Source organism: Rhipicephalus sanguineus, chromosome 10 (assembly GCF_013339695.2).
Source record: "Rhipicephalus sanguineus isolate Rsan-2018 chromosome 10, BIME_Rsan_1.4, whole genome shotgun sequence".
Lineage (NCBI taxonomy): Eukaryota > Metazoa > Arthropoda > Arachnida > Ixodida > Ixodidae > Rhipicephalus > Rhipicephalus sanguineus.
The window spans coordinates 151,438,349-151,460,274 of NC_051185.1; the positions used below are offsets into that span (position 1 = coordinate 151,438,349).

Consider the following 21,926-nt stretch of genomic DNA (forward strand, 5'->3'; position numbering starts at 1 on the left):
AACAACGGGTGCCACGCGATAGTTGACGGGAGACGTTTGCTCCAAGACCGTGTAGGGGCCAATAAAGCGTAGTTGAAATTTGTCGCACAAGCCAGGAGTGTGAATGGGTGTAAGAAGCAGCACTTCATCGCCAGGGCTGAAGGACACGGCGCGATGAGAGGCATCATAGTCAAGCTTGCGGTCCTGTTGCCTTGCTTCAGGGTTGACGCGAGCCAGCTGGCGGCAATGAAGCAGCCGGGACACGTATTCTTCACTGGTGGATGGAGATGGTTTAACAGGCGCAGAGAAGAAGGAAACGTCGAGGAAAGAAGAGGGCAAACGACCATGGACGAGGTAGAATGGCGAGTAACCTGTTGTGCGCTGTACGGAGGTATTGTACGCGAAAGTCACGAATGGCAAAATTGCGTCCCAGTTTATGTGATGCGGTTGGATATACATGGCTATCATGTCTGACAGCGTACGATGAAAGCGTTCAGTCAGCCCGTTCGTTTGAGGATGGTGACTGGAGCTTGTTTTGTGGGTGGTGCCGGATGCCCTGAGCACTTCGTCAACGAGTTGTGAAAGAAATGCCTTTCCACGGTCGCTCAGGATGACACGAGGAGCACCGTGACGAAGGATTAGGGATGGGAGTATAAAATCAGCAACTTCGGGAGCTGATGCGGAAGCCGCGGAAGCTGTTTCGGCGTAGCGTGTCAGATGGTCGACAGCTGTAACGATCCATCGATTACCGGCGACAGTCATAGGGAGTGGACCGTACAGATCGATGCCAACTACCTCAAATGGCTCCAGCGGACACGGGAGTGGTTGTAGTTGCCCGCTTTGAGCTGATGTGGGAAGCTTTCGACGCTGACAAAGGACGCACGAAGCAACGTACTTCGCTACACTAGTGGACAAGCCCGGCCAGTAGTAGCGACATCTGATGCGATCGTACGTTTTCTGAAATCCCAAGTGTCCAGCGGTCATGTCGTCGTGGTATGCCTTGAGGACGTCAGCTCGGACAGAGCGAGGTAGAACGGGCACCCAGCGTTGACCATCAGGATGGTAGATATGGCGGTACAGGACGCAGTTGTCGAGCTTGAATTGCGTCAGCTGTCGACGAAGACGTGCGTTAGGGGGCCGCGAAGTCCCGTCAAGGCGGTCCATGAGGCTGCGACAGTAAGGATCAAGGGTGTTCGTCGTCTTCAATATATATATATATATATATATATATATAAAAGCCCCCCAAAAATAATTCAGAAAAACGCTTCCGAAGCGCGGTATTGAACCAGGGACCTCTTGCTCCGCGGTGCGTGGAGCTAACCACTACGTTACACAACGAGATCCTCCAGGTAGCTAACGGCGAGCGTTATATACACACCCTTTACCGCTGCCGGACTCGGAGACGGCAGACGCTTATAAAGCGTTTCTTCATTACCAGCGAGATGGCGCGAGGAGCGCGACGGGCGCATTTAAAAGTCGTCGGCCAGCTCGCTCGCTTTTTCTAATATTTGCGCAAGGAGAACCTTGACCTTCCGTTGTCTGCTCTTTATATACACCATTTACTTCAGCGTGCTTTCTTACTCACCAGCGAGATGGCGCGATGTGCGCGCTGGGCACTGGGCTTTAAAGGTCGTCGCCCCGCTCCTGCGAACGCCGATGCTCTTTGCCCTACAGGGCGTCGTCGCCTTCGTGCGCTTATCTCAAGGAAAGAGGGGGGGGGCGGGGGAGCGGGGGATTGTATGTCTTGTGCTTTCCCCGCGATGTCCGCGCTGAAGTCACAGAGCGTACGAAGGTCACTTCGCTCGCTGCACTGGCCGCGTTTGCGAAAGGAGCGCGCTGTTCAAACAGAAATAAGTAACAACTGCGAGATTTAGTTCGCGCTCGTATCGAGCTGTGACACATGCTAGTTCGCGCTCATCCTGTGTGCGTTCTTTTCGTGCGTCCTTTTGGCTCGAGCGACGCGCTGGCAATTTCGAGCTCCTTTCCGTTCTTCGCGTTACATTCCAATTTGTTGCTATCGCATTCATTGCTTCGCCGTTGCGGCGAAACTGTGACTTTTTTGCTAACGCCGCGAGATTTGTATCACCGAGGTTTTACTGTATAGCAAAAGAAGCGCGCGTAGCAATATGATTATGAGATACGCCGTAGTGTGGGACTACGGGGTAATTTAGACCAACTGGAGTTCTTATATGTGCACCCAAACATAAGCACACGGGTGTTCTTTGCATTTCGTCCCCATCGAAATGTGGCCGGCGTGGCCGGGAGTTGAACCCGCGGCCTCGAGCTCAGTATCGCGACACCCAACGGTTAAGTTACCACGGCAGTTGAAAGCACAAACGGTATGGGCAGCAAAGTTTTACCGAGCGTTTATTTCCTAGATTGGATCACAATAATCAGAAACGTTACACTACATCATAATTACACATTGATAAAAAATAAGCGAAACACTTCTGTCAATTAAGCCAGAACTCTCAATCACATGTGTTTTGCATTACGCATGCCGTTACTGAGAATCAGGACGGCATTATTTGCGCGCAGTACGTATCTCTCGTCCACAGGATTCTGCTTTGGCGTGCGAAACTCAACACAAGATGCACTTCTAGTGACAGCTGCGTACAGTCGGTGACAACTAACACTGTCACTTACCTTTGTGAAAAGAGTACTCCAAATCCAAATCAATAGTAACCACCGCAACAACAATAAAGACACAGTTGTCGCATAATGACCGGAATTTGACACTCAGACGAATACCGTGACGTAACAGTAGCAGTGTAGAATGTAGGTACAACGTATTAGAATAATACAGAACGCATAGTATGGTCGTATGGGTAGCGTTGTGGCCCATAATTCGCGCGGCGGAGCGCTAGTTCCTCTACTCATGTAATCGAGCTGCCACGACGCCAAGAGCCACTGACATCGCTCGCGAAAGAACACCGTCCGGTGCGAGGCCATCTTGTCTTGTTTCTTCGCGCAACCCGCGTTGTAACGTACACAACTGAGACGGCCGTTACCGCATCAGAAGCATTGTCATTGAAGAGCTAGCAGTTGAACAAATCCATGGCTCGCCGTCATACTTGTGGTCAACGGTTAAATAGAATGTTAACAGATGTTAAAGCCAAATCACTCAACGAAGTCGACGCGACTAGAGTGTACTAGAACAGGGGAGTGTCCGGAACGAGCTTCGAAAAGTGAAGCCCAAACCGGGTCAATCCGCTTCTGGCGCTGCGATCGGTAGTCTGCCATGTGTCGTCGTTTAAGAGTTGCGCGCGTCTCCGCCGAAGTGGTGCAGGGTTAGAATGCCCGTTTCCCACTCAAAAGGTCCGGGTGCGAATCGCAGCTGTAGATGGTGGGTTTTTATTCTTAGTGTCAACTTTTATATCTGTATTCTTGTGCCACTGTTTCTTAAAACTAGCTTCAGTTGCTACGTGTTGCTTCAAAAAGTAACGCTAATGGTGAAGTAAAATAGAAGGAATTTGACAGTGAGCGTAGTTATTTGCAGCGCCATCACCCTGGATTTAAAAAGAAACGAAAGGTATGGCCTGCTAGATTTTTGCGAATATGAGACGCGAAAGAAGGTTTCACACTTTATTTTTTTAGCAATACCTAGTAACAGAAGCTAGTTTTAAGAAACAAGGGAGCATGGCCCTTAGTAGCAGCGGAGCCAAAGAATGCTAACGCGCTAGTAGAGAATCCTAAGTAAATGAGTGAGTCAGTAAGTGAGTGAGTAAACTTTATTACAAGATTCGACATGTTTGTGGTTCGGGCCGGATCACACAAGTAGACGCCAGGAGACCTTGCCTCCCTATAGCCTCGCTAGCCTGTTGGATAGGCCATTTTTAGTCTTGGACCTCTGAGCTGAGCAGCACTAGCAGCCCCCGCTTCCGGAGGGCCCCAGGAGATCTTGTTGATATGTTGGGACATTCCCACATTATATGTTTATACAAAGCCCTTTATATTGTGCATAGTCTGCATTTGTTATCCGGGTATAGGTGTGGGTAGCTCCTGTGGAGGTGCAGAGGGTTTGGGTAGGCATTTGTAGCTGTCGGTATTCAGCCGCTTGTTTCCTGTGTAGACTCGGGTGGGGTGCGGGGAAGACGCGCCTTGCTTCTATGTAGTATACTGTGTGTATTCTGAGCAGCATGTAAATCTGTCTTTGTGTGGTACGTCGGCGGCGCCAGGCATGTTCACCGAGGGGTCCGTTCGGGTTGCGCGGCGGGTTAATTCTCGCGATAACTCGTGGGCCATCTCGTTCAGATTGGAGGTATCAGCCTCTCTGTGCGCCGGTAACCATCTTAGGTATTTGGGTTCATCTACTTTGTTTATTTCTTAGCTATTAACGAGCATTCTGAGGGGGCTTGTTGTAAAATCCGTCATTGCATGAAATTTCTGATAGCTACTCGCGAGTCACTCAGTATGAATTTGTGTTTGTTGGAGGTTATAGGCATGGCTATGGCTACCTCCCCAGCCTCCTCTTTATTGTTGGTTGTTACAGTGCACGCGTTAATACACATGCCGGACGTGTCAATCGCGACAGCCGTGTGGGCCTTGTGTTTAATGTATGGGCTAGCATCTCCGAAAAGATATTTACTTTTTGTGCCATGTGCATTGAGTAGTGCTTTGGGTCTGTCTTCTGTGGTCCGCGTTGGTGATGAGGGTCATCTTTTTCGGTATCGGGTTAGCGACGATCCCAGCGCTGATTGTATTGCGGATGTCATATTTGGTCTCATGTTGTGCATGGTACGTGATTCCTAATTTGGTCAATATATTTCTTCCCCTTTTCGTTGTAGTGAGCCGTTCAAGCTGGGATATGCGCTGAGCGTCCGCTATCTCTTCAAGTGTATTATGTATTCCTAGCTGAAGAAGCAGGTCTGTACTCGCAAACTCTGGTATGCTTTCTTGCAGGCCTTCCGGATGAGCGCATTTATTTTGTTGGTTTCTGCTTTTTGCAATTTGTGGTATGCTGCTACATACGTTATGTGGCTTATTACGAAGGCCTGTATTAGACGGATGACGTGGGCTTCTTTCATGCCTTGGTGTTTATCTGTGACCCTGCCAGTGAGTCTCATCGCATTCGTGACTTGCGTGTGGCCTGCGCACGGTGTCGCCGTCGGTGCCGTTAGCATCGATGACTAATCCGAGAACGCGTGTTTTCGGGACTATCGGCATGGTTGGGCCTTCCTGTGTATGAATCCTAATTTCCTCGTATTGCTGCTTGTTTGGCTGCGACATGGGTGGTATCCCTCTGATTGCTAGCCTGTAGAGAAGTAGTTCAGATTTCTCCGGCGAGCATCTGAGTCCAGTACCTTCCAGGTATCACGCAACTGTTCCTATTGCCTCCTGGAGTCGCCGTTCTATGCAGCCGTCGCTGCCATCACATACTCACATTATGTTCTAATCATCGATCCTAAGAATATCTAACATTTCTTTCTCTTCCTTCGCTAGTACTCTATGCCCAGCGTTTATGCGCGGACGGCGTGTCAGTTTTAAAGCCGGTTTACTTCTTTAGATAACCATTGCGGAAAGCTTTTCATTCATCGAGTGTTGTGGGTATACAACTCCCACAAAAAGAAAAAAAAAAAATGAAGGACGCTTGAGCTTCGCCTTCAAGAACAGAACGCGTTAGCTTAATTGGGCCTCGTTCGTAACGACTTATCATTCGCTAGCCAGGCTTCGCCCATTGGTGGGCACCTCAATAGTGCCGCAAGTGAAGGAGCGTCTGTACGCGCAACGTTGGCCGTTTTAAACTATCCTAGAATTCCTACTGCAAGTACAGTTGCGAAGTGCCCACTACATCATAATTCATCATTCTGCGAACTAGCGAAGTACCCGCTGCGCACCTGTAAGGCAATACGCGCAGCTGCACGTTTTGTTGATGTTGTGGCTGATGATCATGACTAATTATGCCTGAGCGCTTTGCAATGACTGCGCCCGTAAACCATCCAATCCTTGCGCAATCAACATAGTTTGACGCCTGGTGCGATTCGGCGCTTATGTCACGCAATATCACATGTGTTAACGCGACGACTCGCACTATATAACACCTGTATAACGTCTGCGAAACGAGCTCTTTAACGCTACCGCGTTAAAACGGGCCCAGCCAGTTTCTTGTTCTGTTTTGCGGGAACAACCGCTATTTGCCGCCATAGCGCGACGGTGAATCATTTCGAAGGATGTGTCTCGCACCCGATTGTGTTTCCGGTACACGATGACGCTGACGGCCCCTATGATGACCAGGCAAGAGACTACAGCCAGGCAGCCCAGGGCGTTCGCCCAGAGCGGGTACTGGTAGCTGCCCATCTTGGGAGTGTCGCTCACCACAGGACTGATGACTGCGATCTGGCGGAGGTGCGAATATAATATTCAGGGTACACTATATATGATCGTCAAAGTGACTTCAATATATGAGCCCAAGCAGGCAACTCACTTCCAAATCATTCGCATATTCTGGCTACGCCTATATTTTTCAGCTTCGTTCGTTCGGCTTTCCTACTGACGCGCGTCCCAATGTTTGTATTAGCACTTAGCTTAACATGCAGTCTCTAACATAGAGTTATTTACGTCTAAAACAAACTATTATGCTTGCGTTACCCTTACAGTTCTACAATACTTTTCTACTTCTTGGTCTGTACAGCGCACACGAAACGACGACGAAGTATTAGAAAACACAGGACAGGCGCTGTATTCTTTCTTATACTTCGTCACCTCTCCGGGATTTTCATTAAAGATTATTATATCTCTCTCATGTTTCCTCGTCGTTTCGTGTGCACTATACAAACCAAGATGAACGCATACCAACTCGCTCAAGCTACCATTGTTATGCAGTTGTCCTACTTCTATGCATTCTGTATGCCCCATTTTCCTTCTTATTAGTTTGCATTCTTAACCAGTTTTGCTCCTGCCACCTATTATTGTTTTGGATTAGGAGCATGCTTTCTTCAAAGCCCTACTCTTGTAAGAACACCGTGCCGTCGTCCGTCGTCAGTAATCTGGTCAGCGGTAAGGCGCGTAGGTGACATGTGGCATCGAAGATTCCAGCGCTATCGTTGGTGGTCGCGTTAGTTTCAGAACGAGCTTTACTGTTCGCTTCACCCTTCAGTGCGAGGGATCGTCTTTTGACCTCCCACGATATAACGAATCACTAGCACCTTCAGCGCACCGTATACGCCCCCTTACACCGGGGAGCTACTCGCCACCACGAAATACTTTGGCGCCAGTTACAGACCCGTACGTTCCCTACCCCCTCTTTCCGCCATCGTATACACCCTGCGATATATCCCTACCGTTTATGAATTTTCTGCTAACAAGGAGCCAATCTCGGTCATATGTGGAGTTGTACTCGGAGCCCACCACATAACTCACTAAATATAATTAGTAAGGAGCAGTGGGAGGCTGCCATGTGCAGCTCGGCGCCGAGGTCCAGGACCCGAGTTCCAGATCCTGCACTGGGCCAAGAGGGTAGCGGAGATCTACGCCGGGTAGGCTCCTCTGCTCTCTCCCCTGCCGCACCCTTCCCTCTTGCAATAAATAAAGCCTTTCTCCTCCTCCTCCTGGAATCGAGCCCGCCCCCTCGAGCTTAGCAGCGCGACACCGTACGTGCTAAGCAACTACGGCGGGTCTTCACGCGTATCAGTGCGCACAGGACATCCACTACACGTTGGTCCCCGCGTAGCACGTACTTTTGCCTTCTTGTCACCATTTTTTTCATCGCACAGCTGAAGATTAAAACGGTCTTTCCCATCACATCGCTGCTATGTCACCGCCTCATCTGTATTCGTGGAAGAACTAACAAGATTTCTGCAAAACAATATCTCGGAGAACTTTCTGTATTACCTTAACATACCCACCCCTTATGCCATACGCCGCCAGGGGTTTTCAAGGTAATACTGTTAAATGAAATGACGTAAATAAATAAGAAATAACGGCCCTTACCAGGAGAATGAAGGGACAGACGAATCTCCACAGGAACAGGGACACGCTGCTGACAGGCTTGCCGCGGAGGAACTCAATGTCCCTGGACACGTTGTGGGGACCTGCACGTGATGCCAAATATTAAAAAGAGGTCCAACTTCTACTACAGCGGCAAGATGTTCAGCTTGACAAAGCTGACGATCTCGTCTTCACGTTGACAACATGGTGCATGTGGCGTCTGCCGGGGCGCGTGTTGAACGATGCTATCTAATGAGTGCTGACACAATTTTTAGGTATCGTAAGATCGACATTTTAACAGCCAACCTCTTTAGCAAATCGTTCCTTGTGAGTCCATCGCAGAAAACTATCATCATCTTAACGGGTATGTGCCACTGTGCGGCTACGTGAGAACGAGCACATGGAGAGACAGAGAAAGAAAGAAACAAAAAAAAAATAACAGAGAGACGAAAAGAAAGATATATCGAAATATAAAGAGAAAAATTCTTGCCGGAAAAGAATTCACGAGGTGGGATTCGAGCCCGCGTACCCTTGGTCCGAAGGCGAGCGTCCTAATCACTCGGCTATCCAGACACGCTAGCAGAGCATAGCATAGCCTTGCATAGTATAGTTTAGCGAGGAGGTGGGAAATGGACGTGAGCGTGAGGAGGAGAGATGCAATGGTGAGGAAGAAGGAAAAAGAGGAGGGGAGAGGGTAAAACGTAACGCAGAAAAAATGAGAAAAATAGAGAGAAAGAAATGCAGAAAGAAAAAGAAAGGGAGACAGAGAGAACATCAACAAAAGAGAGAAAGAAGTAGAGAGAAAAAGTCACAGTTTTGCCTCAGGGGCGAAGCAATGAATGCGATAGCAACAAATTAGGATGTCACAGGAGCAACGGCAAGAAGCTAGAAACATGCTGCGTGCTGCTCAAGCACAAAGGACGCAGGGAAAGAAAACACGCAAGGCGAGTGCGAACTAACAACTGTCACCGCTCGACGCTTGCAGCGCGCTGCTCAAATACAAAGAAGGACGCACAAAAAGTACGCACAGGTAGACATAGGACGAGCGCGAAATGTCACAGTTGTTATTTCAACTAATCCCTACTTTAGCTTTCCTAGCTAGCAGATCACTCCTTTCGCAAACGCGGCCGCTCCAGCGAGCTAAGTGACTATTGTGTGGTCTGCAGCTTCAACACAAATTTTGCGGTGAAAGCGCAAGATGTACCAAACTTCCCCTCAAAAGATAATCGGGCGAGCGCAGTCGACCACACCCTATATGTCAAAGTACAAGTCGACGGCACACATCACAACTACGGCGAAACACTAGACAGTTTTAGATTTGGGGACCCAAGAAATTTGCGAGCCGCCAGCAAGCCACTCTCGGACTCTTGCGCGTGCGTTGTCCCAATTAGGTCCCAACTGTATATCCCAATTTATGTCCCAAGACCCTACAGCGCCTTCCTTTCGGCGGCAAACAAAACCGCAGAGCGCGCGTCCACAAGAGAAGAAAATAAAGACTGCGCTTGGCAGTGGCACGTGAAGGCACGGCTCGCGTTCCCTGAGGGCGTCGATTCTGGTCACTAAGATAAAGCTTCACTTGGCTGTAGTTGGTACATACTCCTGAGGCTAAAATTACAACGCAAACCCACTTCGTTCTCCTTGTTACTTCTTCTTTACTTCTATGTCCCTGCACTCATCTGAATATGATTTCATGTCTTCGCGTATCTGATACACTATCATACTCGTTACACGTTTTGGTTTAGCGCTGTTGTTGCGTGCGCATGTGCGGTAAGGTTGTCTTGGGGTTATATATGCATTGGCGTATGAACGAAGAAAGCAGTTGTTATTCAGCGCTTGTGTTGTACGTTTCTTTTCTTGGTGGGTGTCTTGTGCGTTTGCGCTGTAACTTTAGCCTCAGGATTCTGGTCACGGTACAACATATATGCTGACATTCTGGTTCAGCCGTCTTCTTCCTTCCCTCGTGTGCCATAAGCGTAGAAGAGTGAAAGCGTTCCCACTAGCTCGCGCTACGACGAGCCACGGGACGCTCTTTTAGATGCGAAGTATCTTAAGGCGGAGCTCAATCCGGTGGTGGTGGTGGTGGGGGTGTGCGGCGTGACCACCCTTACTGCGCATGCGCATACCCTCTCCACACACATTACCTCTCCACTCACCCTTTCCACTTCCCCTCTCCACTTTCCATCTCCCCTCCCCCTCTCCCCTCCTCCTTTCCACTCTTCCTCTGAAACGCGGGCTAGACATGCCGAAATCCTCTCCTGCGCAACGCCGCGATGTGCTCGAGCGCATGCGCGTCCCCTCCCCTCCCCTTCTCTCTCCTCTCCTACGCTGTCCCCCTCTCGCCCGCCTGTCGACCACGTTCCCCGCTCGCGCTGTGAGAATTAACGGCCAGGCTAGAGGGAAGACAAGACGCGCGTAGCGTTCCCCTTCGCGTTCCACGACGCGAGGTCGGTAGCATGCCCAACGAACGCCAACGGAACGCGATCGTGCAAGTGCTCCGGCTTCACATCGCCTCATGGTCCCCTTTAGCGGGAGATGGTGTAATTTTTTTCTTGGGCGACTGGCCACGAGTAGCGCGGTGCTACAACAACAAAATGGAAAACTAGCGTGGGTCGCCAGCGATACGACGCAAATGCCGCGCGGGCAACGATGCAGCATGGTCCGCGTCTCGCATAATTTTAATTTCACCACGTGTGGCACCCCATGCCTTTCACCCAACGCTGCTTGCGTTTGTATTGTGCCGTTAGTATCCTGGAGAACGAATGAGGCATGGCACAATTGTCGGAGGCAGCGCGCTGTGGAGCGTGGGGTCGTAGGTTCGAAGCCCCTGTAGAGCGCTTCAGAATTTTTTCTTATGAATTATTTTTAGTTGCGGCTTTTATTTGTATATACATACATATACATATCCGGAACGTGACGCCGACGGCGACGGTAAAATCCGCCGAGAGTGTCCATATCATTGCTATGGCAATAAAAAGAGAGAAAGAAAGAGGAAGCAAGCAAGAGGACGCCACCTAATCCGGCGCCAGTCAACACGTTTGTTTGTAAGTGGGTCATATTTTATATGTAGGTTTTGACGCACTTAGATGTTCCACGGGCCCTGAGTAATTTGGTTATCACCGTGGTGACTCTCATGCGCACGCGCAGTTGCTCGGTCGGTAGCCGGTTTGCCTCTGTATTAGAGCTGTGCGAATAGCAAAACTTTGGGTGCGAAGCGAATTCGAATATTGAAGTGTGAGTGCGAATCGAATCGAATATTTTTCGAATATTTCTCGAATATTTCTAAAGTATTTTTCGAATACTTCGAAGCGAAATTGCAGAAAAAAATGTTAGAGAGGATTCCTAAGCATATTCTTATGAGATAGCAACATGAAAGTGTTTCTTTTCGCTAGGTTGATGAAGCACTGATGGGGTGGTGTTTCATAGTTGCCTTATCAAGAATGAGGCAATGTAGAGGCCGAATTGTATTTATGTACATCATTTGGTGCAATCAAAGTGTTGATGACAACACTTTATACGTGATAGGCAAAGATGCCATTTCTTCAGCCTCTCCTCCTCTTTCAACTTCTGTGGAAGCCCAACTGATCTGGCGGAGAAGGGCGTGCTCCCTTCAAGTCCGGAGTTCCAAATCTGCCTCGTACAAGTCGATATGTAAGAACATCAGAAATTTTGGATGCTAAAAAGCTTCGGCTTCCGATTTTTCGGACTTCCTGCCCAAATTTCAGGTGCAAAACAGCATTGATTGAGCCCCCACCTCTGCCACATCTTTCATCTCCATGTTGGAACCAGCGTTTTCTTGAGTTAATACATTTGCGACCGTAGCAGAGCTTGAAAGGCAGCTTTGCCGCAATACCGGGTTGTGATGAGGTGAAGCATATAAAAAAAATCTAGGGACCACTTGCAATCGGACGTTGATTGTCTCTTGGCAAAGTTCGACCGTAACGGAGCTTGAAAGGCAGCTTTGCCGCAATACTGCAGTGTTATGAGGTGAAGCATATAGAAAATCTAAGGACCACTTCCAATCGGACGTTGACTGTGTCTTAACAAAATTCGACCGTAACGGAGCTTGAAAGGCAGCTTTGCCGCAATACGAGACTGTAATGGGGTGAAGCATATTAAAAATCTGAAGGGGCCACTTTAAATCGGACGTTAACTCTATTTGTTTTTGGGAAGTTAGAATAGTTCGAATAGTAAAATTCCAGTGCGAATCGAATCGAATAGCAAACACTATTCGAAAAATATTCGAAATTTCGAATATTCGCACACCCCTACTCTGTATGTATTTATTCGTGCCCTTCCTTCGAATAAACTTTAGTTGAGAGTGAGCGCTCGTGTCGTCACATCCTTGGTCTGCGTCCTCGTTTTTTTTATTGCGCTGTAAGCTGATCGAAAATGAACTATAACCAACATTTCCAGATTTAGGGAATTACGGTGGCGACTCGTCACCCCATACTCCCTCTAATCGCGAGGCGGCCTCAGCCGTGAGAGAGCAAGGAGACGCGCTCGACGTATCGGACCGCGCTCTCGACCCGTACTCGTACGCCCGGACGTGCCCCTCCTTTGTCCTGCAGGGCGAACGAGAACGGAACCCCCGTGCTCCAATTCACGAGGGGAGATCCGATCGCGGCCCACCGCCCCCCCCCCCCCGCCTGCGGCTGGAGAACCGAGACCTCCTAGCTCTCAAGGGTTGCCAAAACCCTCACTGATGGGGAAAAGGCGTCGTCGGCTCTTCGCCGCGAGATCGGGGGATAGGTGGTAGCATTGTTGCTGCGTTAGTGTGGATGGGCGGTCGGCGGCAAATGTATACAGCGCTGCTACGCTCTGATCGGTTTGAGCCGATTGTGGGCGAATAAATTTCGTTGACTTCAACCTAATGGTGATATATACGCCCTCCATTGCTACATATGCACGAAGCCGGCGTAACGTTCCCATTACTTGTGAGAGAAGCGCAATCAGCGAATCAATGGGGTGCTGGCCTTTGGTGACAGTCGTGTTTTGCACTGTGCTCATTGAGTTTTCTTGATATATTTGTACGTGTTTAGCTTGTGTTCTGCCGATACCACAATATAAGCAGGGTTGCGCGACTGAGTCAAACAAGTATTTCTTTCTTGCTCTAGCGGCCACAAAAAAAAGAAAAGCCTATATTTCTGCGTAATTAGTTAAAGTAAAACTTTGTGCACCCTCCTTTTCTGTTTGCCTAAGCACGTGTACGCTAGAGAAGTGGCTGCCTTGAGGTTCTTATTAACGCCAACCGGTCTTTGCAGACGCTAGTTTATGCTTAGCGGTATGACAAGGATTTAGATATCGCCAACACTTCGCGAGATGCTGTCGTAAAATTCTGCATTCACACCTCTACCTTCAGTACTTCTTTCATTTAGGAAGACGCCAAAGGCACTATGTGAAGTTCTTGAACAACAAAGTGGACATGACTTTCCAGCCACGGCTGCGCCGTTCATCGCCCTTACGATCACTGGTCGAGAGTTTGCGGCGCTGCTGGAAAGCGGGGCTTCGATATCGCGGTTGGGCGAAGAGGTTGTGGCTCATTTGCGCGACTACTCTGTCCGCATTTGAGCTTGCGACACTGCCTTCCATTTCACCAGCGGTACCACCACTTCGCGCGGCGCTGTGCGGTTGGTTGTGCGCTGGGAAAATCGCGCGCGCCGACAGCGCTTGGGGCATCTCCCTGGTTTTTCCGTGCCCGTGATTCTTGGTCGCGACTTTCTCGCGCGCACGGGTATCGTGATAGACGTCGCAAGCGGTGGCTACAGGGACGGCCCTTCCGGCGCCCTACGGCCATTCGCTACATTTCCCGTGGTCTCGGCTGCCCTTAAATCGCCGGACGCCATGAGGGAGCAGGGGTGAGGAGACAAAACGTAGCCCCCCACGTCCCGTGTCCCTCACTCCGAGGCCGTCTGGCCCTTTGGCCGGCGCGGCGGAAAACGGTCCATGCCTATTGCTTTCTCTCGAGCACAGCGCTACAGCGGTGAAGGAGGTCTCGGCTGCGCCTGTGACCACCCCGCTAAGCAGCAGCTGAGATCGCTCGCTGCCGCCGTTTCCGGACAGCTAGTCGAAACGTGAGAAAGAACACCAGTCATCACTGCTGACTCGTTTCAGCGGTATGTTCACTGAACGCCCGGGTTGCACCTCCCTTGTGAGGCACCGGATTTACACAGGCGACGCACAACCTTGAAAATGCAATCCTCGTCCCGTCAGTGTGGCCAAAAGGAAAGCAATTGACCAGGCATTGGAAGAGTTGATTGAGACCGGAGTTGTCCAAATCTCAAACAGTCCCTGGGGTCCAACGGTGGCGCTGGTCCCCAAAAGAAACGGCTCCTATCGGCTCCGTGTGGACTATCGCCAGCTGAACGAGGTCACGAGGAAGGATGTTTATCCTATGCCTAACGTTGACTCGATCGTGGCTGTTATAGGCGGTGCCTGCTGCTTCAGCACCTTGGATGCTAGCCGCGGTTACCTGCAGGTTCAGACGGAGCCGGCTGACACGGGGAAAAGTGCGTTCACCTCTCACAGAGGTCTGTACGAGTTTACCCGCATGCCGTTTGGCTGTTCTGGAGCTTGAGCTACGTTTCAGAGATTGATTGACCGCATTGTCGTGGACGATAAATGGCAATTCGCCATGGCGTACCTCGATTACATCGTCTTCTCGAACGTTCGAGCAGCACCTCCACCACTTGGAGGATGTCCTCGAGAGGTTGCGTGCCACCGGGTTGACCTTGAACCCGAAGAAAGCACAAATAGCTGAGACTCGCATTTCACTATTGGGCTTTACCATCGAGAGTGGTCGCGTTATGCCGTGCGAGGAGAAGGTACGAGCCATTGTGGAGTACCCGACGTCGGCGAATATTCAGGGCCTGAGGCGCTTTTTGGGCACGCGAACTACTATTCATGACGACGAACCCCCTGATTTGTCTGCTGCTAGCAATTTTTGGTTCTTTGACCTCAACCATTCAAAGGTTCGTTTTGGGTTTAGCTGCATTCGGTTGTTCGCCCGTTTCCCAAGCGCCACCTTCGCGCATTCAACTGCATCTCCAATGCATTGTTCTTTAATTTCTTCAGGAACCTTGTTGCTCAGCTCGTGAGCAACAGTGACCATTTCCACCGGCTCAGGCCTTGGTTCCAAAGCATACTTCGGCCCCTTTTTTAGGAAGGCTTCGACATGGACTGGTGAATTGTTCCCCGTCTTGTTTACCATGCTTTGAGCCTGCTTTTCTTGACAGGTCTTCTTTGGGAAGAACTTTAAATTCATACACCACAACGTCTCGCCTTTCGCATGTGCCAAGTCGAGAAAGAACTTGTAGGTCACTGAAGACTGGTTCGGAGCCAAGCAAGTTTCACAAGGGGCCTTAATGTTGAGCTTGAACAACCTTATCTGTCGCCATGCCTCAACTCTGAGCATATTGCAAAATCTTCTACTCACAGCTTAGGTCGGCGAAAGTCGTCCAAAGACTCCTCCTACCGTCTCGGGCGGCACACTTTTGTCGAGGGCGTACGTCATAGTTCTGGCTCTGCAGCTTGCTTCAGCAATATAGTCAATGAATACACACATACGAGGAAGAGGTGGTAGATGATTCGCATGCACGCCCGATGAACTAGAAATGTACATAAGAAAAACGTGGCAATGGGCTAGTTAGTTAGACATGATCAACGTTTCTTGCGCAAACTTTACAAAAGAGAGCTGAAGACAGTGATAAAGGACGTACAAAACACATCAGCGCAAATGTTTTGCGCTGATGTGTTTTGTACTTCCTTCATCGCTGTCTTCAGTTATTATATGTAAAGTTTGCGCAAGAAACGTTGATCATGTCTAACCAACTAGCCCTTTGTCAAGTTTTTCTTATGGGGTCATGCAGCCGATCGACAGCCAACACCCCTGACAAGTCGCGGCCTATGACATTATGAGACTCTTCCCAAAAAGCCGGAGAGGCCTTGTTTTAGGGGTAAAGCTCCCTTGAGTGTGGGTCTGTCCCTCCTCTGTAGTATGTAGTAGTAGTAGTAGTAGTAGTAGTAGTAGTAGTAGTAGTAGTAGTAGTAGTTGTAGTAGTAGTAGTAGTAGTAGTAGTAGTTGTAGTAGGTAGCCACCTCTAGTTCTTGGAGTGTTCCCTAGATGGCGCTGTCGTAGCCGCCTCTAGTTCTCAGAAAGATCTCTAGATGGCGCGGAGGCGCTCGCTGCGTTGAAGATGCGTGCTCTAGTCCCCCCCCCTCTCTCTCGCCTCGCGACGCCGACGCTCCGCGCTCGCTGCGTTGCAGATGCGTGCTCTAGTTCCCCCCCCCCCCCCCCCATCCCCGTGTTCATAGTGATGTGCGCAATAGTTTTCAAAGCCGCTTAGACCACGTCATAGTTGAAAGCAGAACAATGATAAATCTCGCAAAAATAAAATGATGTGTCTTTCAAAACTGTGATTTGGCATTGGTGGTTGGCATCTTATTTTCTGATATGTATACTCATTATGTTCTTTGCTGTCCATATTTATGTTCAAACACAATAAAATATGGTTGTTAGCGCCGTGTTGTGTTCTCTCGTGTTCGTCCTATTCTAGCGCTGTTTCTTCGGCCAAAATATGATAAATATGATGTTTAGAAGGAATATCGGCTCCTTTCGAAGAGATGTGGCATATTTCCGCATGAGCAACGAAGCTTTTAAGGCTTCGTAGTGAAAGCATTTTCAAACACCAGCACGATACTTGATATTTTGCGGAAAATGCTCCTAAGCGGTTGCCAAATGCATACATTGGGCATGCACCTCCCGCTCTGGAAAAAAAATTCACAGCATATCCACGGGTGAATGATGAAGAGCTTGGGCGAAGCTCCTGAAACAGTGGGATGTAGTGGGAAGCAGTGTAGTGGGAAGCAGTGGGAAGTAGTAGGATGTTTGCAAAGACGAAGTAGTGGGCAGTTTGCAAAGGTGGCTTCCGTTCCCCCTTCATTATAACGGCTTTATGGTCGGTGAAGTAATGGATCGGTGATGGATCGTAGTGGGGGATGTTTGCAAAGACGAAGTAGTGGGCAGTTTGCAAAGGATCGGTGAGGGGTCGTAGTATGCTGCCGGTTACGCCTTACGCCGGACGCGTGACAAGGTTAGATTAAGAGGAGCTTCGCCCCTAAAAAGAAAAGATAAACACGCAGGAAACGAAGCAAGAGATAACAAAACTGTGCCTATCCTTCTCAGGTTCTTGTCCCGCTTTTCTCGATTATACCGCGAAGCTGTATCCTCCACCCATAACCTCCGAGATGGCGGGCTCGTAGCGCGCGCCCGCCATCTCGGAGGCCATGCTCCACCCCCCAACGGTTTCTTCTCCGTAGGCAAGAAGGCGCGTGCACAAGAAAACGGCTTCGTGCTGGGACGCTCCGTTTCGAGGGTGGAGATTATAAAATTAATAGATGTTCTCGACGCCGCTTCTCGTATGCGCACAGCGTAAATGACGAATGTGCAATGCTGTCAACCGTTTCAAGGGTGCAGGTTCTAAATTTAATAGCGTTCTTCTACACAGTCCGGTCTACAACAACATTTGCTTCAACCGACAGACTTTCGAACGTCTCCCGGACCAACGAAGGGGCGATAGACGAAGATACGGTGTCGACAGGCTGATGGACATCGACGACTTAGATGAGCCAAAGCATTGCGTCATTGCTGTGAACGCGTCGAGTCGGATGGTTGTGTACGATGAAACATGCATTAACGGTCTGCAATATCAGACGCACTTCTCGGCCATCGCTCCCGCTGAAGGTCAGACGCCAATCTCACTTGTAGGATTCTAAGTAGAATCGTGAGTTGGGCTAGTTGGTGGATGTTCATCGTAATATAATTGACAGCGCAACGGGTTAAACACGGACAGAAAGCAAAGAAGGGCACAGCGCTGTGTCCTTCTTTCTGTCCGTGGTTAACCCGTTGCGCTGTCAATTATATTACGATGTACGATTCTAATGTGGAAGACAATTCAAGCGACGTCGCAATGGGTAACCGTTCTAGGTGCAGTTTACAGCTTCGATGTCCAACCACCTTCACAGCATGCATTGGAGCGGTAATTTTTAGGGGCGAAGCTCCTTAGGGTGTGGGTCTGTCCCTCCTCTGTAGTATGTAGTAGTAGTAGTAGTAGTAGTAGGTAGCCACCTCTAGTTCTTGGAGTGTTCACTAGATGGCTCTGTCGTGGCCACCTCTAGTTCTCGGAAAGATTCCTAGATGGCGCGGAGGCGCTTGCTGCGTTGCAGATGCGTGCTCTAGTGAACCCCCCCCCCCTCTCTCTCTCGCCTCGTGAGGCCGACGCAGGCAGCGTCTGCTAGCGAGTTTCTTGATTGAAAAAACCGCCTGCTCGCGCTGCACAACCATTCACTGACCACCCCGTATATATAGGGACTGGATTTCGACCTCCAAGGTAGTGCCTGTGTGACATTTCTCCTATGCGTGATTAAACAATAAAAATTCACAGCGTAGATGTAAAATTAAAGTGAGCTGCAAGTCGCCGTGACTCTCATCGACCCTTTAGTGTAAACGCGCCCATCTCACGTCGTTGATGATGTACTGGGCAGAATTCACGGAAGATTCACATATGGCGCGTGTCATTGGTGGAAGGCAATCGTTCGATTTAGTGCGGCGACGTACGCTAGGGGGACCGTTGTAATGAAGGGATCACGTAAACCAACAATACAATAAAAGTTTGAGGTTTATTATATACACGGTGTTTCTCACGTGTTTAATTGATCATATACTGGGCGAAATACTCGAAGTATTCACGGTTTACCGATGGTTCCCTCCTGAGCTTCGCCAAACTCATCATCATTCACCCCGTGGATATGTTGTGGATTTTTTTTTGTTTACCAGCTTTGCCTGTCTTCCCAAAGACAAATGCATTTTTAATACACCGTGTTCCCTGAATTCCTTAAATAAAGAAACCCCTTTTTGAAAAATTGCCACCCAGAGCGCAGTTCAGCCCACTGAAGCGTGTAGCTGGCACTTGAACTGGCATTGTACAGGTAGCTGTTTCAAAAGAATATCCTGTTAGCCTTTTTGACATTTATGCATTTCTATGCATGGACGTTTTAAATCATTTAAGTACTAACGTCGCATGTAGGACTCATGAAATAGAGCAGCATATCTGTTTTAAAATGTTGCTCGAAATCCGTTGGCGTTCTCCTAAAATTACCTTAAAGGAGCACTGACACAAAATTTCGAAGGCGAGATAATCAGTGAAATAGATGTATGTGGAGCCGTACACAACGTCTACGAAATATCAAGGAACAATATAACCTACAACACATTTAAAATCAATTTTAAAGTGCATGCCGCGCGACAGAGCGAGATGCGAGCGCTTCGCGACGCCGACATCAACGCGGCGGATGTGTAAACAAACCTACGTCACGAGTTTGTGTTGGCTGGTGGCTGGTGGCTGGTTGTGCCCTTGCGCTTGTGCCGTGCTACCTGCCATTTCTTCCTCCATGCCTGCGGCATTGCGTGTGCTAGCTGTGTTCTCTTCCGCTGTTCGCTCATAGTGCCCGTTGGCAGATGTTATGGCACGCTCACGCTAGCGGCAAGCCTGCCGCAATGGCGTGGTGCCGCAGAACATCGGCCCTCGCCGCACGCACGAGAGCTGTCCCACGTGCACGGCAAGCTTCGCCGGCGAGGCATTCGCGCCTCCGAAAAACATGGCAGCACTGCCAAAAGCGGTTGTCGTCCACTTCGAATCTATCAAGTGGCCGCCGTGCGCTCTGTAACGTGCAAGTTCCGAACTGATGCTTCCATTTGCTTTAGATTCATGTCCTTAAGCTTCGACAGCAATGTATTCGTCCCGATTCGGCGCCGTTTTTGAGAGCCATAGACAAATAATCGATGCTGTAAGCTTAGCGAGTCGAGATGGGCGCTTCCGAATGCTCGGAGGACATAGATTACGCGTTTGTTAGTTGTTTCTAATCCTCCATAGCTGGCGCCACTTGACCTGGTTTGGCGCCCACCGCACCCACGCTCGCGCGCCGCCTACGTCACAATTGTGCGTGTTCACGTGGCCAGCTGTGTTTTCCCTTCCACCGGAGGACGCTGCCTAGCTCGGTGCTCTTTGAAACCGAAACTGCGACTGGGCGCCCTAAAAACGTCTCTAAATAAATAACCGTCGCGCACTCGCGCAAACGAGGTTTGCAGCCGTGATAAGTGGATCATAAGCTATCTATTGCAACAAAAAAAAAACAAGGTGCAAAATTTTTGTGTCAGTGCTCCTTTAAAAGCGTATGCAGAAAGTTCGGTCAGCAAGATGTGTGAGTACGCGCGTCTCGCGCTTGGCTTTCGTCGTCGTAAACGCTCGTTCGAGCTGAGCACGATCCCGCACTTGATGCGTCGCGACGTGGTGCAAGTGAAACACCGAAAAGCGATAACGAAGAGACGCCAAGTGGTTCAGAACAACTTATTAACGCGGTAGCGTTAGAGAGCTCGTGTCGCAGAAATTCCGCTGTCGGCGTCGGCACCGTTGGTTGTGAGCGGAAAATCATCCGTGAGCGAAAAATCGAGAAAGTAGCAAATAAAATAAACGATAAAATCTTCGGCCCCAATGAGGATCGAACCCGGGCCGTTCGCGTGGCAAGCAGGTGTCTTACCACAAAGCCACGATGTTGCTTGCAGCTGCTTCGGACAAAAACACTACATAAATGTCATGTAGTGAAAGGAGTCTCGACGCATTTTGTTCGGCAGGTGTCACGACGAAAACGAGCCCATACGGTAGGCGCATTCGCGAGGCAATCAAACTACGTCGAAAAACGCCGGGATAGTGCAGCCATCGCCGCTAAATACACACACGAACTTTCAAACAGCTCTAAAAATGGACAACTATGTCCATCTAGAGGAAAACATATCAAGCCAACGCAGCAAACGCTAGATAATGTGCTGCCATCTGTGAGGCATTGTGAGAAATATGTCTCGACTTTTCATTGCATCCGAGAGGGCCGGCGCGCGGCGTATATCTTGGAGGCCATGCGACTCTTGCTTTAGATCGAAAGCAAGGAGGTTAAAAAAATTGCTGGAGTGGCGATTATTGCGCAATAGTGAAGCCGTGCCCACCAAAAGATGGCGGCTGCACCCGCCATCTTTCTAGGGGCACGATAAACCATCAGCGTTTGGCGAAGGAAAGCGAACGTTTTCCACGCACGCCAGAGAAGTTTAATTATGGTAACTTTTATGGGTCAGATACTGCTGTAAGTGTGTCTTTGTGTTACTAGTTTTCGTAAGTAAGCTTCAAAGTCATGGCAAATTTTATTGGACATCAATCGTCAATACTGCACTCGACGGGTTACTTTTGTCGGCAACAAGGATCTTTTATTTTATAATTGACGTAGCATTTACAATAACAGATCAAAGCCATTTGATCTCTAAGTAGGCACCACCAGAAAAGAGCATGTTTGCGAACTCTTTGGTGGGCAAAAGCTGGCTTCACTTTCAATGGCAAGGCGTTTCGAGAGCTTCCACTCCAGAATTTTGTTTTAAACCTCCTTGATCGAAAGCCTGTAAAATTCGCGCGCGCGCGTGCGTGTGTGTGTGTAACAATACACATTAATAAGTATGCACTTAGTGGTTGAAGTGCGCACTAGGGGCCGGATTTCGCTATCGCGTTCAACTCTTAAAGGCGAAGCTTAAGGGTCCCCCAATTTTTGACAGCCGTGTAATGAGGTTTGTTTGTGTCTGCGATACAAAGCATCTTCACTCACTACTCAGCTTACAGATGAAAAGAAGTGATGTTACGTGTGGTAAAATTATTGGAGTATTTCTTGGTGCGAACACATGTACTGCGAGAAGCCTCGCTAGCCCCCACAGCGTTGCACCAGATGTATGAAACATAATAATAATAATAATAATAATAATAATAATAATAATAATAATAATAATAATAATAATAATAATAATAATAATAATAATAATAATAATATGTTATTTTAACATCCTGAGAGAGCATCAATAAAATACAAGACTGGCCTACCAAAGCCTCATTAAGCTTGAAGGGCAGATGGGGCAGAGCTGACGGACAGCAGACACA

General features: G+C 49.1%; 1 protein-coding gene across 1 annotated transcript in view; it reads right to left on the bottom strand.

Moving 5' to 3' along the window:
• LOC119372594 (sodium- and chloride-dependent glycine transporter 1-like) overlaps positions 1 to 21,926 on the bottom strand; it is a 58,744-nt gene that overhangs the window by 13,255 nt on the left and 23,563 nt on the right. The window contains exons 3-4 of the mRNA XM_037643075.2: positions 7,909 to 8,009; positions 6,163 to 6,315 (exon numbers count right to left, since the gene is read on the bottom strand). Of these exons, the coding sequence (XP_037499003.2) occupies positions 6,163 to 6,315; positions 7,909 to 8,009 (254 nt within the window). The remainder of the gene's footprint in view (positions 1 to 6,162; positions 6,316 to 7,908; positions 8,010 to 21,926) is intronic.